General features: G+C 38.8%; 1 protein-coding gene across 3 annotated transcripts in view; it reads left to right on the top strand.

The window, feature by feature from the left end:
- PRKN (parkin RBR E3 ubiquitin protein ligase) overlaps positions 1–16,494 on the top strand; it is a 1,352,534-nt gene that overhangs the window by 923,867 nt on the left and 412,173 nt on the right. For all 3 annotated transcript variants that reach the window (XM_045500229.1, XM_045500228.1, XM_045500230.1), the window contains one exon: positions 954–1,090. In XM_045500229.1, the coding sequence (XP_045356185.1) occupies positions 954–1,090 (137 nt within the window). The remainder of the gene's footprint in view (positions 1–953; positions 1,091–16,494) is intronic.

Genomic DNA, 16,494 nt, shown 5'->3' with positions numbered 1-16,494 from the left:
TTTTTTTTGTTTTGTTTTGTTTTTTTACTATTAAAATGGCCTTGGGGCTGATGTGAAATTAATTCAATTTGTCTCTCTCTCTCTCCCTCTCTGCTTTTTTCTTTTGGTTATAAAATAATGTGGTTCATTTTGTTAGCAAAAATACATGCTTATTTGGGGCATTTTTCCCCTATAAAGCATTTTAAGGGAATCCAAAGATTTTAGAACTCATATATCAATTTATTAGTAAGCTCCTAACCTTGATTTAATAAATTGGCTGTTTGGGTGGAGTAGGGATGGCACGATAGACTAAATCTTTTAGGAAAGAATCTGTGCTAGATCATTTTTATTTTGAAATTCTACTTTTCTGCTTGCCAATGAAATATGAGTGATTGTTTAACATACCCACTTTGGCACCATGGTAATTTTTCTTTTGGCTTTTGGGAAGTTCAGATTTTATATATCATCAACATACAATTCAAGGAACGTTTATTTAAACCTTACCGTGCCTGGTACTATGAGAATATCAATTTAAATTAAGCACAGTATCTACTTTCAAGGAGATCACAGTCGGTAGAGAAGCATATCAATAGTATGATGTAATTTTGTATCAATAAAAAAATGTATAAATGGGGTGATTCATGGGTGAATTGGGAATTATGAGGCTTCTAGAAGATGATCTAGAAAGAGGTTATATCTGAGCTCAGACTTAAACAGCAGTTTGGTAAATATGTTAGTATAAAAATATAAATTTAGGAAAATCAATGTTATGTATAGTTAATGAAATGTTTCCAATTTTTAAGGTGCAGCTTTGACACATATGTGCTCAATGGTGAGCAGTGCAGGTGTCTACACAGAGCATTTTCTAAGCAAGCTGATAGGATTACAAAGTGTCCCAAAGCACATGTTGCCTTTCGACTCTTAGAAGTACTAGAGGAAATGTTTTCCTTTTCTTTTTTTATTTTTCCGTGCAGGAGCCCTGTCCTGGTTTTCCAGTGCAACCATCGCCACGTGATTTGCTTAGACTGTTTCTACTTATACTGTGTGACAAGACTTAACGACAGGCAGTTCATCCATGACCCTCAGCTGGGCTACTCTCTGCCGTGTGTGGGTAAGTCTAGTACGTTTTTCTTCTCCATTTTTAATGCTAATTAATAACGGAAGAACTATTGATGCAAGACTATCTTAGGGATACTCAATCCCCCGCCGAGGGGTTGAAAATTCAAATATCTATTTGATCCCTGCTGAGCAAGAAACAGTGTTTGCATCACAAAAATATAAAATACGAAGGTATGCAGGAGTTATGTTGAACTGGAAAATGCACAAAGTGCACAAAGTATGTCTATGGATTCACCCTACAAGTGACAGATTACCATGGATCTAGAGCAGCCCTATCCACGTTTTCAAATTGTATACCCTTATTGCTAAAAATTTTGAGCACATACGCATATATATGAAAAAACATATATTTTAAAGGATTTTGAAGAATGAGATAAAGCTGAAATATTTAATATTTTCAGGTTTTTTTTATCTTTCAACATTGAAGAACATTCTTTACTCATATTACTGTTGTTACATGTATTTTTTTATTGAGGTGAAATTCACATAACATACAGTTAACTATTTTCAAGTGTCCAGTTCAGTGGCATTTCCTGTTTTCACAATGTGATGTGATGACTATCACCCATCTCTAGTTTCAAAATTTTTTCATTATCCCGGGAAAATACCCTGCATTCATTAAGTAAGCGTTCCCAATTTCCCCTCACCTCTGTCTCTTGGCAACCACTATCATCTTCCTCTGTGGATTTACCAATTCTAGATACTTCATATAAAAGGAATCATGCAATATGTAACCTTTTGTGTCTTCCTTGTTTCACTTACCATAATGTTTTTGAAGTTCATCCAACTTGTGGCATATATCTTCATTCCTTTTTATGACTAATATTCCATTATATGGACATACCACAACTGTTTATCCATTTCTTTGCTGATGGACATTTGTGTTGTTTTCACCTTTTGGCTATTCTGAATAATGCTGCCAAAAACATTTGTGTATTTGTTCCTGTGTGCATATATGTTTTCATTTCTCTTGGATGTATACCCAGGAGTGCAATTGCTAGGTCATATGCTAATTCTATATTTAATCTTTTGAAGAACTACCAAACTATCTTCCATAGCTGCTGCACCATTTTGCATTCCTACCAGTAACTTATAAAGGTTTTTATTTCTTTACATCCTCTCCCACACTTGTTATTTTCCTGTTTTGTTTTTAATAGCCATACTATTAAATTTGGAGTGGTACCTCATTGTGGTTTTGACTTGCATTTCTTTAATGACTGATGATGTTGAATATTTTCTTGTATGCTTGTTGACCATTTGCGTTTCTGTTTGGAGAATATCAAAGACCTTTGCCCATTTCTTTAGTGGGTTGTTTGTCTTGTTGCTAACTGGTAAGTGTTCTTTATGTGTTCTGGATAATAGACATTTATCAGATATATGACTTGCAAACATTTTCCCTATTCTGTGGGTTGTATTTTTACTTTCATGATAATATCCTTCAATACGTAAAAGTTTTTAATTTTGAAGAAATCCATTTTATCTATTTTTTCTTTTGTTGTTTGTGCTATTGGTGTCAAAGGTAGGAATCCATTGTCAAAACCAAGGTCCTGAAGAATGACTCCCATGTTTTCTTCTAATAGCTTAGCTTTAATGCTTAGGCCATTGGTAACATTTTGAATTATTTTTTATATATGGAATGAGATAGGGGTCTGTACCTCATTCATATATATATATATACATATATACATATATATATATATACGTATATATATATATTTATATATATATACGTATATATATATATATATATATATATAATCATTGCAATGTGAGTAAATATGCTTCACTGATTTTGAAAATTGTGGTTTGAAATTGTGATACCTTGATTCAATGGTCAGATTTTAAGTTTAACTTATTTCGGTACTTAGTTTTAATGTTTTTTTGATCAAAGCTGAAAAATATAACTCAAAAGTATTTCACATTTCCAAATGGAAGAAGCTGATTGCATTGTTGACTTTGTAAATTATGATACTCATTTTTTGACTGTATTTGCCAATAATGCAATGTTTATCAATTAAGATTCACATAATGCATGATCAGTATATTAAGGAAAACTCACTGAAAGGTTTTGGACTTTTATATTTTTAACAAAAGCATTCAAAAGTTAGTGAAATATTTATTTTCAGATTGAAAGATTCTATTTTTCATGGGATAATTTTGTACTGATAAACTTTCTTCCTTCACAAAACCATGTAGCATGGAATATCCATTTTCATGTTTTCTCTTCATACTCAAGGCACTTCTAAAAGTTAGTTTACTTCTCATGTAGCTTTAAATTTTAAAGCATTTTAATTGTAGGAAATTTCGAACATACAAAATAAAAAAAAAAACTGTGCAATCACTCCCCTCGTACACATTAACCAGGCTTTCTAGCATGACAAGTTGTTCTAGGTTTTTCTCGTAATTCTTGCTACTTTGGATTTTTTCTTTGGAACCCTTTTAAATAATTTTTGTGAGTGTATCTACCTCATCACCTGTTATTTAAACATAATTCTCCTTAAAACCTTGCTTTTCTTTTTTTAAATGCCACTCACTACCAACAACTTACCTTCCCTAACACCTCTTTTAATGTTTAACATCAAGAAGGAGAAAGCTACATATTTGTGGATTTTGTTATTAAAAGACAATGTATCCAGAATAGAGAAACACACATTGTCTGCAGTTCTTGATGATTGAAAGTTATCAAAAATATCTAAAGATATTTGAATTGCAAACCTATTGATAACGAGGTATTTATAAAAACTGATGCATAGGCCTGTACTAATCTCCACACATTAGCAATATTGACTGTTACCTACAATAAGGAACCACTGGAGGGCTAGCGTCCTGTGTGGGATGTGCGTTTTAGAGCTGGATTCACAGACTTGGGCACCACGCCCCAGCCCCATAACAGTGAACTGAATGAATTTGACTGGGCCACCAGTGTGGTCACACATTACAGGTTGAACTAAATGATATTGTCTTTCAATTTTTTTGTGTGCACGGACAATAATGTGGAAGCTAAAATTAACCTATTTTTATGTAAAGTTTTCCTATTCTTTGATTTTTAATGAGCTTTGGAAACCAGGAAAAAAGAGAAGTAGCAAGTAACCACAAGCTGAGACAAGTTACAAACAACCTTAATGACTTTCAACTGTGTAGTAAACTTCCTATGCTGTATAATTCATTTCAGTACTTGTTTCTTTATGTCTTCAACAATGTTTTAATACATATCTTCAAAAGTGCTTATTACAAACTACAATTCAGTTTGTCACAATATTGTCATGTATTATTTCAGCCTTTTTTTTTTAACTGTGAACTCAGATTATAAGTGTTCCTCATATTAGATGAAAAGAGGCTTTCAAATGTTATTACAGAATTTTTGTTTTATTTTGTAAGAAACAAACTGGATTGTTTTGAACCTTGCTCAACAGAGACTCTCTAAGAGTCTGCATTTTAGGACTCCCACTGTCCCCTCAAGACACCCTCTTTGCAGGTCATAACATGATATACACACACCAGGGTATGAGAAGTTCCAGCATCAGCCAGCACGTTACGTCCTAGTAAAGACTAATTTTTTCACATTTTAAAGACCTAAATAAGTCTTACTATTACCTCCCCATAAACCAATGAATAATTTTGCACATATCCTGAAGTGTACATAGAGAATCAGAGAAGCCAAGTTCAAATCCTGGCTTGGAGATTCACCACCTTCGTAATGTAGGGCAAGTTACTTATCCTTGGTATGTCTCTTGTTTCATTTTAAGCTAAAATGGAGATAATACAGTAGCAACTATTTTATACATGGTTATGTGGATGGATTAAAATAATGCCATATAGAGTGCCTTTGCATTAAATGCTGAAGACCACAAGCACATAATGAATACTGGCTTTTGTTAACTCAGTTGTTATGTAAGCATGCTATGTAAGTATTCCTACAGACAGTATATGTGATTTATTTGCACATATATGTGTGTGTTCATAGAGGAACATACGTTCGGACATTCTTTAACTGTAGGTTGGTGTTTCCTATAGTCCAGTGCATAAATCAACCATTTACCGAGCAGTATACATCTGTCCATCTATCTGACCATCTTTTTCCCTTGGTTTATTTGACTTTGCCTTGATTCATGGAGTGTAACACAAGACACATAAAATAAACTAGTAAAGAAAAAACAGAAATAGAAAATCAAGGCTTTTCAAACTAAGGATAAAAATAGCAGACTATCAGAAAACAGAATTGATTGAACTCATACTGTTTCCATGGCATGCTGTTCTTTCATGGTGGAGTTAATTAAAAGGTTATGTCAATGCCTATAAATCTTGTAAATAAAACTTAATACCGTGTATGACAAGCAAAAATGGTGGCTAATTCCACAATGGAACTAAGAATGCATTGAAAGGTCAGCTTTATGACAGCTGGATTACTCAGGCAAGGCTCAAATTCTATGCCAGATCCATTTGGCAAAGAAGGTGTATTGCTGTTCATGTTGATCATGGTTCCATTGAACATTTCCTTGATGGCTCTTTCCTGACCTCAACAGTCTTGTGTAGAATGCCTGACCCTCAAAGGCCCCAGTGTTACCTTTGGTTTTTGGAAGATTAGAAGTTTCTGGAAGCTCAGCTTGTGTGTGTGTGCGTGCGTGCACGCGCGTGCACGCTTATTCTTTTATTGCTCATGGTTTTAACTTGACTGAATATTGTTGGTTCTCTGAAGAGTTGTCCATTTATCTTTCCACCATGGTGGGGCACCTGGGTGGCTCAGTTGGCTAAGCGTATGACTTCGGTTCAGGTCATGATCTCGCAGTCCCTGAGTTCAAGCCCCGTGTCGGGCTCTGTGATGACAGCTAGGAGCCCAGAGCCTGCTTCAGATTCTGTGTCTCCCTCTCTCTCTGACCCTCCCCTGCTTGCTCGTTCGCTCTCTCCCTCCCTCTCTCAAAAATAAATAAAACATTTTAATAAAAATAATATCTTTCCACCATGGCATTTTGAAATCTAGTAAAATGGTTTCAGGCCCCCATGGTGGCTACTAGCCATTTTTAGATTATGGTTTTCCCAAGAAAATTAATCCAAGATTTATTCATATAATCAAGGGGCATTGTATTCGTAAAGCCACCACTTCCTTTCAGTGACAAAGTTCATCTCTAACCACAGGAGATGGTTACACTGGCACTGGAATCCGTAGCTTTAAATCACTCTTTGACTTTTCTGATCTCAGGGGTCTGCATGAAACTGGAAATAGGGTGGATTCATTGGTAGATACGTATTTGCTTGGTGATTGTGTTTCTACTTTGGCAGAGGCCAAAGGACTTTCTGATGCTTGCAAACTGGAATGGATTATCCCACTAGGATGGCATGGGTATTATTCAAAGCTAACACGAAGGGGTGCCTGAGTGGCTCAGTCGGTTGAGTGTCTGACTCTTAACATCAGCTCAGGTCATGATCTCAAGGTCCTGGGATTGAGCCCCACATTGGGCTCCATGCAGAGTGTGGAGCCTGCTTAAGATTCTCTTTCTCCCTCTCTCTCTGTCCCTCCCCCACTCATTCTCTCTCTCTCTCTCTCTCTCTCTCTCTCTCTCTCTCTCTCTCTCTCAAAATAACAAAACCAAAAAGCCAAAGCTACATCCAATATCTGTACAGATACAGATCACTGTCAGATACAGATATCTGTATCTCATGCACAGCACTATTCAAGAGTGCTTTTCCACTCTTTGAGTCAAATACAGCACTTTATTCCTCACCCTCCCACAATCCATACAAAACAGTCTTTCCCCCAAATCCATCATTTGTTATCTCCAGAGCCCGGGAAACAAACCACTCGCTAGTGTTTGAATAGTGATGTTATGAGGGGGGAAAATGAGATCAGTTTTCTGGTACTACAAACTTTATATAAAAAATAGAGGCTGTAAGTTGAATTGGTAAACTATTTTTCTTTTTTTTAAATTTTTTAAAATGTTTATTTCTTTTTGAGAGAGAGAGAAAGAGACAGAGCAAGAATGGGGAGGGGCAGTGAGAGAGGGGAGACACAGAATCTGAAGTCAGAATCTATGTTGACAGCAGAAAGCCCGATGTGGGTCTCAAACTCGTGAACCTCGAGATCATGACCTGAGCCAATGTTGGACACTTAACCGACTGAGCCACCTAGGCACCGTTGGTAAATTATTTTTCAAACTACACTGGTCCCATAGAAGCCACAGAAAAGCTAGACAAAACATCTATTTCTATTGCTAAATAACCCACACGTCAAATGTTTTGCTAAGAGTCTCTGTATAAGTTCACATTTCTATATAAGTGTCTAATACCTCTTACCACGAATTCATAAGATGTTCTTTTTTCCCATAGTCTTTCAATCCTTTGTCAAGATCACTGAACTAAACATTTTCAAAGCTCAATTTTAGACATATACATTCTTCAAGGTATGGCTAGTCAACAATGAACCAACGTTTTTCATTATCATAATTACGATGACAGACAATTAAAAGTGGTGTAAAACCCTTTCGGGCACAAACCCTGATTCCTTTGTGTGAGCTTCTCATTTGACCAGAAATTTTGTTATGCTTTGTCAGAGTGGGATGCTGAATTTTATTTCCCTGAGAGTAGAAAATAAGTAATGATTAGGACTGTTACTGGCTACTTACTGTATATAAGGTGCTGCTCTAAGTGCTTACATACATGCATCCATGTAATCCCCCAAAGACCTATTGAAATGGATATTGTCATTCTTCCAATTTTATACACGAATTATTTAAGGCTCACAGAAGCTAATTAAAGTGCACACGGTATTACAGCTAATGAATAACAGAGCTGGTGTTCAGTGCCAGCTAGTTGTGGCTCTAGAATGTGTGTTTTTAAACATTGTATGAGTAGAGAAGCCGGTAACCACAGTTAAAGTACTATTTTGAAAGTTCTATGGAAAAGAATGTCAAGGGAAGAGTGTCCAAATTTTTAGCGCTCTTTCCATATTTAAACCAACAGCAAACTTGAAAAGTAGGAATTGTTCTTATTTTTCAGAGGAAGAAGGAAAGCCTTAGTATTAGGTACCCAGGATCACAGGAGGAATCAAGCTGTTGCTTCCATCCAGGTGTGGTTGACCCCAAAGCTCCAGATTCTCTCCATTCTCCCACCCTGCTTCCCTCTAGGGACAGTGCTTCTCAACCCTGGATGTACACTTCAATAAAACAAAGTTAAAAAAAAAAATCCAATGCTCATCCATGCCTCAGGCCAATTAAAAGAACCTCTGGGATGGCCCCCAGTATTTGTTAGAGTCCCCCGCTGAAGAGTTTGAGAACTACTGTGGGGGTGAGCATTCCACAAGCAACAAGGTATTTTCAGTGGGAGACTGTAGCATTAATAAGCACAAAAATACTCCCTCTGCCCTTGCCTGTTTTGTCCATGAGTGATTTGATTTGCCGGCCAGCATAGGATTTTCAATAAACGTTGAAGTTGAAAATAAGATCAGCAAACCCAGCCAAAATGGCCTATATCCAGAGCCTCTGAGAAACTCTTGCATGAAACTATGGGCTTTGGGAGAAACTCCGTAATTATTTTGACATATTTGCTATCTTTTCTTCTGTACCTGCTATTATGAGAATTCCATCTAGAAATTATTTTGAAGTGCCAAAGCACTGTTTTCATCTGCTCTTAACCATGAGTATCACTCACACAACTGAATGGAGCTTCGTGAAGTTAGGTTGATTTATTTTGGAGTGCTGTTCTACAAGTACATGCTGAAGACCATGTAGAACGGATTCGCCCCTAGTCCATTATGGACCCTGGCAACATGGATTTCCTGTAGCCTTGGGGTGTCCGAGGGCATCGTTCCTGGTTTCTCTGGGACATGCCATTACCATGGCCACTGGCTGTACTGACACCATCCAGGTACAGCTGCATCCCCGACTGTGTCCTCAGTGCTTTCTGTTTGTTGTTACTCTTCTCCTCCCAGGTCACATTTTCATGTAATTCCCATTTTTATATACCTTAGAATGACATTTCCTTTCTATGTAATATGTCCACTCAGAAACTGCAGTCCATTAGGGCCCTTAGCATCCTTGTGGGCAACATGAGGCACAAGGCAGATTGTCCTGGTCCTTTTGGGATACAGAGACCTTCTTGATGCCTACAGAGTCAAGGCTGGTTTCTGGATAGCTATTTGGGGAGCTAAGCACAAAATCAAAATATGTTTTCTTTTGGCTTTCGATCATTGCTCTTCCAAATACACACACATAATCATTTCAATATAATTACTAAAACCACACAGAAAAGTAGGGAAATAAATTAAAAGATAGGTCACCAAAGAAGATATGTGCATGATCAATACACATTAAAAGTTTAACATAATTAGTTGCTAAAGAATTATTCATTTAAAGCCTAAAATAAAACATGGATGGACATACATTCAAAAACAGGCAAGAATGTAAATTCATATTTTTCTAAAAAGCAATTTTGCACTCTATAAATGAGCTTTAAAATATTAACAAACTGCCTAGAAACCTATTTATACACACATTGTCTCTATATCTGTCCAACTCTGAAATACACAGCCCCTTTGCTTCCTAGCTCCCAGATCTTGAATAATTGTGATAGATGGCATGAAAATGGCAACACCAGGATTCAAGAAGCTGATAATCTTGCAGTCCAAAGCTGATCTTCTTTCTTTAATTGAAACTAAATCAAATTTAGGAATTTTCTGAGATTAATGCTAAACTTTGTGGTTTATTGCAGGGAGGGGGTGGTGATTTAGAAATTTTGACAGTTTGTCTTTGATTTGAATGTATGAAAGTCAGAATAGTAGTATACCTTTTCTAACAAAAGCAACACTGATGGGGTGCCTGGGTGGCTCAGTCGGTTAAGAGTCCGACTTCAGCTCAGGTCATGATCTTGCAGTTTGTGAGTTCAAGCCCCGCGTCGGGCTCTGTGCTGACAGCTCAGAGCCTGGAGCCTGCTTCAGATTCTGTGTCTCCCTTGCTCTTTGCCCCTCCCCCACTCACACTCTGTCTCTCTCTCTCTCTCTCTCTCTCTCTCAAACATAAAGATTAAAAAAAAATTTTTAATAAAAAAAAAACAACACTGAAATCACAGAATCAAGGTTTCCACTCACGTCATGATTCAGTGTGGGTCAGCTGTGACACCTCTGCCCCATGATATCATTGTGGGACTCAGATTCTGTCTTCTGCCACCTAGTGTTTCTGTCACCCCCAGTGGCCTCTGAATCCCCACGAGATCCTTTTCTTGCAGTCCAAGCTGGCAGAGGCAGGGAGGGTGGGAGCCTCAGGCTGGAGTTTTTGGACACCAGGCCTGGAAATGGGGCACATCACCTATTACACCTGAGCTACATGGCCACACCTAACCACATGAGGGTGTGTGTGTGTGTGTGCGCGCACGCAGCAGGAATAACTCTCAGTCAAGTGGCTCTGTCATAGGGAATGACTGTCCATGGACAGGGACCAGAAAAAGAGCTGTAGGACAGAACCGGTGGTGTCCAGGAGCTCATTCTAGCTAGATCGACAGGCATTGTCTACTGTCCTGTGTTTCCTCTTGGAAATGCTGCCTAACTCAGTGAGGACAGTGGACTCCCACATTTGTTTGATGTGCGTGTGAGTCTTCAGGGTTTTACAGACGAAGAGAATCTGCACACCAATTAGAAATGCTGCCAGCAAGTCTTCCTGTATCTTTAGGAGGAACCCCATGCCCAAGGAAACTATGCCTTCATCCTTACTTTGCTTGGGTTTCTCCTTTCCAAGCTGCCTTTCATCTTTTCTTGCAACTTATTAAGTGGTTAAAAATAAAATGACATTTTAGAAAAACAGAAGCAAGGTGGGAATGCTTTCGGTAGCCAGCAGAGAATGCAAAAATAGTTTCTTTCCACCTATTTCCACCCTGAATGCTTGAAAAGAGCATTCTACCTTTGTTTTGGAGGAGGAGAAAGCAGACCGTTTTTAACCTAAATTTATTCTTATCCAAAGAGTTCTAGAAAAATGCCTGTGATTGTTCAAGATAGCGACAAAAGTGGTTCAAAACAACGGTCTTTAGACTTTGTGCTTCTTTTTATTAAAATGTATTTATCCAAATTCCTCTCCCCGGCCTTATTGGCAGTTAGCACAATTTTTGAGCCTGTGCACTTGGCATTATCAGTACAGAGGGTGCTCTCCTGCATCCGGAAGGATTATAATCATGTCAATAGAATATTAATTGACTTTAAGTATACCATTGTAAATGGTTTGATGCATTCTTAAATTTATTACGAGACCTCTTATGCATACACAACAGTGCTTAACCACTCTGGTATCATAGATTTGTAGTTATTGACAACCCCTGGGATCGTGTCACAGATCAAAGAAACACCAGCATCCCGGAAGCCCCTCGGGTACCCCTCCCCACTCACAACCTCCTCTCTCTTGCTCCCATGCAACTATTATCTTGCCTTTTGTAATATTCATCTCCCTGCTTTTTGCCGTAGCAACACCAGCCTAGGGACATACGCCCCTAAAAATGACAGTTGCCTACTTTTAACTTTCAAATTGATGCTGAAAATGTTCTGCCCAGTTTCCTCCACCAGAAACATCAAAATTCCCATTATGCCCCTGGTCAGAAAACTCGAACACCTGTACAAAGTATTCCAGTATTTTGGATGCCCATTCTTCTCTCTGTTACGTATGTTTTGTTCATCGCACTAGATGGAGGCTGCTTATGCTTATCTTCCTCATCTCAGTTGCTATCCACTGTGAACAGGTTTTTTTTTTTTTTTTATCTTTTTCACCAGATAAATTCTGAGTTCACAATCAGAGATATAAAAGCCAATGATAAGAGGGACCCTGAAAGAGTTACTTAGGCAAGTTGGATCAATTTTCTTGCAGTTTGGTGAGAATAAGAGTCTTATACCCATATTGTGAATTTTACAAAGCACTGCTCACTATGTTAAATGTTCTCCTCCATTTGTCAGTCCTTCTCTGTACCACCATCCACAGGTTTGCAGTACATTTTCTGCTGGTTGCACCTCAGCCAGCACACGGCTTATATCAGAGCATTTCAGTTGCTGAGAACCACCTAAAAAGCTGATTATAGCTGCCAAAGAGGCTCTCAGCAGTGTGTAGAGTTACAGACGCAGGGACCAAACCTTCTGTGCGCTGTCTAGTGTCTCGGAAAACGAGAGTGTGCTTTATCTTTATGAGCTACAGATTTCTGGAGCTAGCCGTTTTGGCCTTTGGGGCAAGAAAACTGAAGTGTATTTGCAACAGAAATTTCTTTGGATGTTCAAGTCCGCATTTCCTGATTCAAACAGGTGTTTTCTTTTTCTATTTTTTTTTTTTTTGTATATTTGAGAGAGAGAGAGAGAGAGACAGAGAGTGAGCGCAAGCAGGGGAAGGGCAGAGAGACAGAGACAGAACGTGAAGCAGGCTCCAGTCTCAGAGCCGTCAGCACAGAGCCTGACGCGGGGCTCAAACTCACGAGCGGTGATTTCATGACCTGAGCCAAAGTTGGATGTTTGACCCACTGAGCCACCCAGGTGCCCCAAACAGGTGTTCTTTTCCTTCATGACTTACCCCTTCTCCATCATCATCCACAGGCTGTCTTCAGTGCCTGCGGGTGCTGCGTTCAGTTCTAGATGTTAATCTGGCCACACACGCACGTGCACGCGTGCACACAAGCAGTAACTGTGATAAAACTTTATTCTTCCTCGCTGTGTGATGTCTTGTATTAATGAGACTTCATGCATAGAAATTGCTATGAGCTGCTGACCTCCAACTATCTTTGAAATAATTAATAATGTGCTTAGAGGGGTTGATTTACATATTCATGAGAGTTTATATCATTTGGTTCCTAAGCAGGACAGTGAAACAATTTAGTGTCTTAAATGCATACCAATTTAGCAAGGGGAGGAGTGGTTTAATATTCTAATGTCAAGATGGAAATAAATACATATAACATCTGAACCAAGCAGTTATGTTACGTATTTCTGGTAAAATCCAAATGCCTGCCAGATCATCTTCTATGTCCTACCACAGACTCTACCTCAGAGTTTAGAAAATTAATATTTTTTATGTTGTCTGCTTTTCAAACCTTTACTAGAAACCACTGGTCTTGGACTTATATATTTAATTTTTTATTAATGTTTATTTATTTTTGAGACAGAGAGAGACAGAGCACGAAAGGGGGAGGGGCAGAAAGAGAGGGAGACACACAATCCAAAGCAGGCTCCAGGCTCCGAGCTGTCAGCACAGAGCCCGACGCGGGGCTCGAACTCACAGACCGTGAGGTCATGACCTGAGCCGAAGTCGGAAGCTCAACCGACTGAGCCACCCAGGCGCCCCTGGACTTACATGTTTACAGAAAGAAACACCTTATGAAAATCAGTAGAAATACTAAAAGGAGCAGGGACTAGGAGCATGCTCCAGGAAGCAGACTTACTTTATCTGATGTCCCCTGTCCCTTCCCACTGCCAGGAAAGCCTCTTTCTTGAGGTTCACCTGGAACAGTGCTTTTGAAATTGGCTTCTGTATTGGCTTGCTAGGGCTACCATAAAAAATACCACCAACCGGGTGGCTTACGTGAGAGAAACTTCTTTTCTTGTGGTTCTGGGGGCTTTAGCTTTGCTTTCCTCCTTGGCTCGCAGATGGTTGCCCTCATGCTGCCCCTTCACAGGGTCGCCTCACTGTGGGGCAGCCCCAGTGTCTGTCTCTGTGCTGTAATCTTCTCTTCACGCGAGAATATTACTCAGACTAGACTAGAAGCCACCTGCCTGGATTCACCATGACTAAGTCACCTGTGTAAGGCCCTGTCTCCAAATACTGTCACGTTCTGAGGTACTGAAGGTTGAGGGTTTTAACATGAACGTTTGAGGAACACAGTTGGGTCCCTGACAGCCACCCTCTAGATGCTGAAATAGTTTTCAAATACATGGCATCACCAAGTTCAGGGAAGGTCTATTGAACATGAACCCTGTATAGAAGTTCTGGTCCTTGACAGTTTAGCTACGGGGTATCCCTGAAGATATGTCTTGTTCTCCCTTCTGCCCCAATTTGACCCCCAGTCCTACTAGGTCTTAGCTGATGCCCCACTTGTGTGCCTGAGGAATACTGTATATATCATGATATACATGATATAGATACAAGTGTATATCAACACTTGTTACCTGAGGAATGCTGGGAATTTTTTAATATTTATTTTTTTAATATTTATTTTTTTAAGTTTATTTTGAGAGACAGAGAACAAATGGGGGAGGGGCAGAGAGAGAGGGGTACAGAGGATCCAAAGCAGGCTCCATGCTGACAGCAGTGAGCCAATGTGGGGCTTGAACTCCCGAACCGTGAGATCATGACCTGAGCCGAGTCAGGTGCTTAACCGACCGAGCCACCCAGGTACCCCGGAATACTGGGAACTTTTTGCTGATTGTCTAATTTTAAAATCTGGACTTGCTAACAAACATTTTAGGGAAGGGTCTGCTGAACTTTCGCTCCTTTGTAAGAGTAAATATAGAATAATCTTCTTTGAGGTAGAGGTGGTTAGAATGTCCTTTGCAGCCCTGTCTTGGTCTTTGGTTTTCCCACATGGATTGTCATGAAGCAGAGCCTCTGAAAACATTTTTACTGGTTATTATGGACCAAACTGTTCCGTTTAACCAACAGAACTCAAAATATAATGGCTCACACACAAATGTAGCTTGGTTTGTGCCTGGGGTGGGAGCAGTGTTCAGGCAGGTGAGTGATTTTCTTCAAAGCGGTGTTCCTATCCTTTGGCTTTGGTATCCCATTGGAATTTATCACTGTCTTCATGGTGAGACCGATCCCCACATCCAGGGTCCAGCTGGCAGAGGGGAAAGAAATAATAAATGAAGACATGTGTCTTTCTGATAAACCCCAGCCTGCATATAGCACTCAACTCTTCATTCCATTGGCTGGGCCACAGCCATTCAGCTTTGTATGTTGCAAGGGAACTTGAGAAATGAAGTTTAGATAAATGCCTAGGGACAGAGGAAAGAATTAGGTAGACATTTGGCAGTCTGCATCAAAGTCTTCTTTTGGAGGGTTAATGCTTCAGCTCCCAAGTGGTAGACTCAGTTGCACATCCATGACTCAGGGATCATGGGCCACGTACTAACTTTGCAGTTAGATGGTGCTTATCCAACTCCAGATTTGCTTATCAGACACTGAGCTGATTTTCTCGCTTAAAATGAAAATAAGTCTGGGGCGCCTGGGTGGCTCAGTTGGTTAGGTGTCCGACTTTGGCTCATGATCTCATGGTTCATGATCATGGTTCGTTCGGGTCATGATCTCATGATTCATGAGTTTGAGCCCCACATCGGGCTCTGTGGTGGCAGCTCAGAGCCTGGAGTCTGATTCACATTCTGTGTCTCCTTCTCTCTCTGCCCCCCCCCCCCGCCCCCGTTCACACTCTGTCTCTGTCTCTCAAAAAACAAATAAGACATTAAAAAAATTATAATGAAAATAAATCTGAGCTCAGAATTAAATGAAATTGGATGTAAAAATGACTAACAGTTCCTATATAATACACATATATGGAATAAGTATTCTCTATATGATAACTTCTGGTCGCCACCAATTATAGGGCCTGATTTTAGAACGTATTCCAGATACTTAGAATTGTAGCAGGAAACCTGAAGCTGAACCTTAGGTTTAATTAAGGTTTCATGGCTAAAAATAAAAAAAATAATAAACCCTTTTTTTCACATTTTCTTCATTAGCATGTTAACGTATAGTGGAAATAATTCCTTCGAGTCAGTAATTAACATTATAGGAAGTATAAAATGTTACATAAATATAATGCTATAAAAAGTACTTAGTTATCAATAGGAGTTCTTATTAAAATTTCTATATTATATTCATTCTATATAGCAAGATTTTCCAAAGTCGTCTTTTATAAATATATGTAAGAATATAAATAGTTGCATTAATGAGCCTATCTTTATTAGTTCTCTTCTTTTATTGATAACATTATTAGCCGCCTTCACTAGTTTTTTAATATAAATTTTAATCCCTTTCTCAAAAGTGTTGTATTCTAAATAGGCCATGTAAATGTATAAAATATACCTGTAATTTTAAAACCTTAATTTCCTACTGTATGGGACACACTCTGATATTTTCAGTTTTAACCTATTTCGATGCATCCAAAACAGCTAAAATTCAGCCTTCTTTTAAATCAGCCCATTTAAAGCCTTATCCCTCCAAAAGAATAATATAACTTCCCTTAGGAAACACGTTAGTGTTCAGTCATTTCTAATACCAGAAATATACTCAAATACTATGTATATAAATACTTCCCTATATGATTTTTATTTTTTTTTTATTTTTTTTTATGTTTTTAATTTATTTTTTGAGACAGAGAGAGACAGAGCATGGACAGGGGAGGGGCAGAAAGAGAGGGAGACACAGAATCCAAAGCAGGCGCCAGGCTCCGAGCTGT

This window comes from Leopardus geoffroyi, chromosome B2, assembly GCF_018350155.1.
Source record: "Leopardus geoffroyi isolate Oge1 chromosome B2, O.geoffroyi_Oge1_pat1.0, whole genome shotgun sequence".
NCBI lineage: Eukaryota > Metazoa > Chordata > Mammalia > Carnivora > Felidae > Leopardus > Leopardus geoffroyi.
The sequence above is the reverse complement of the archived record's forward strand: the minus strand, read 5'-3'. Positions and strand labels throughout refer to the sequence as shown.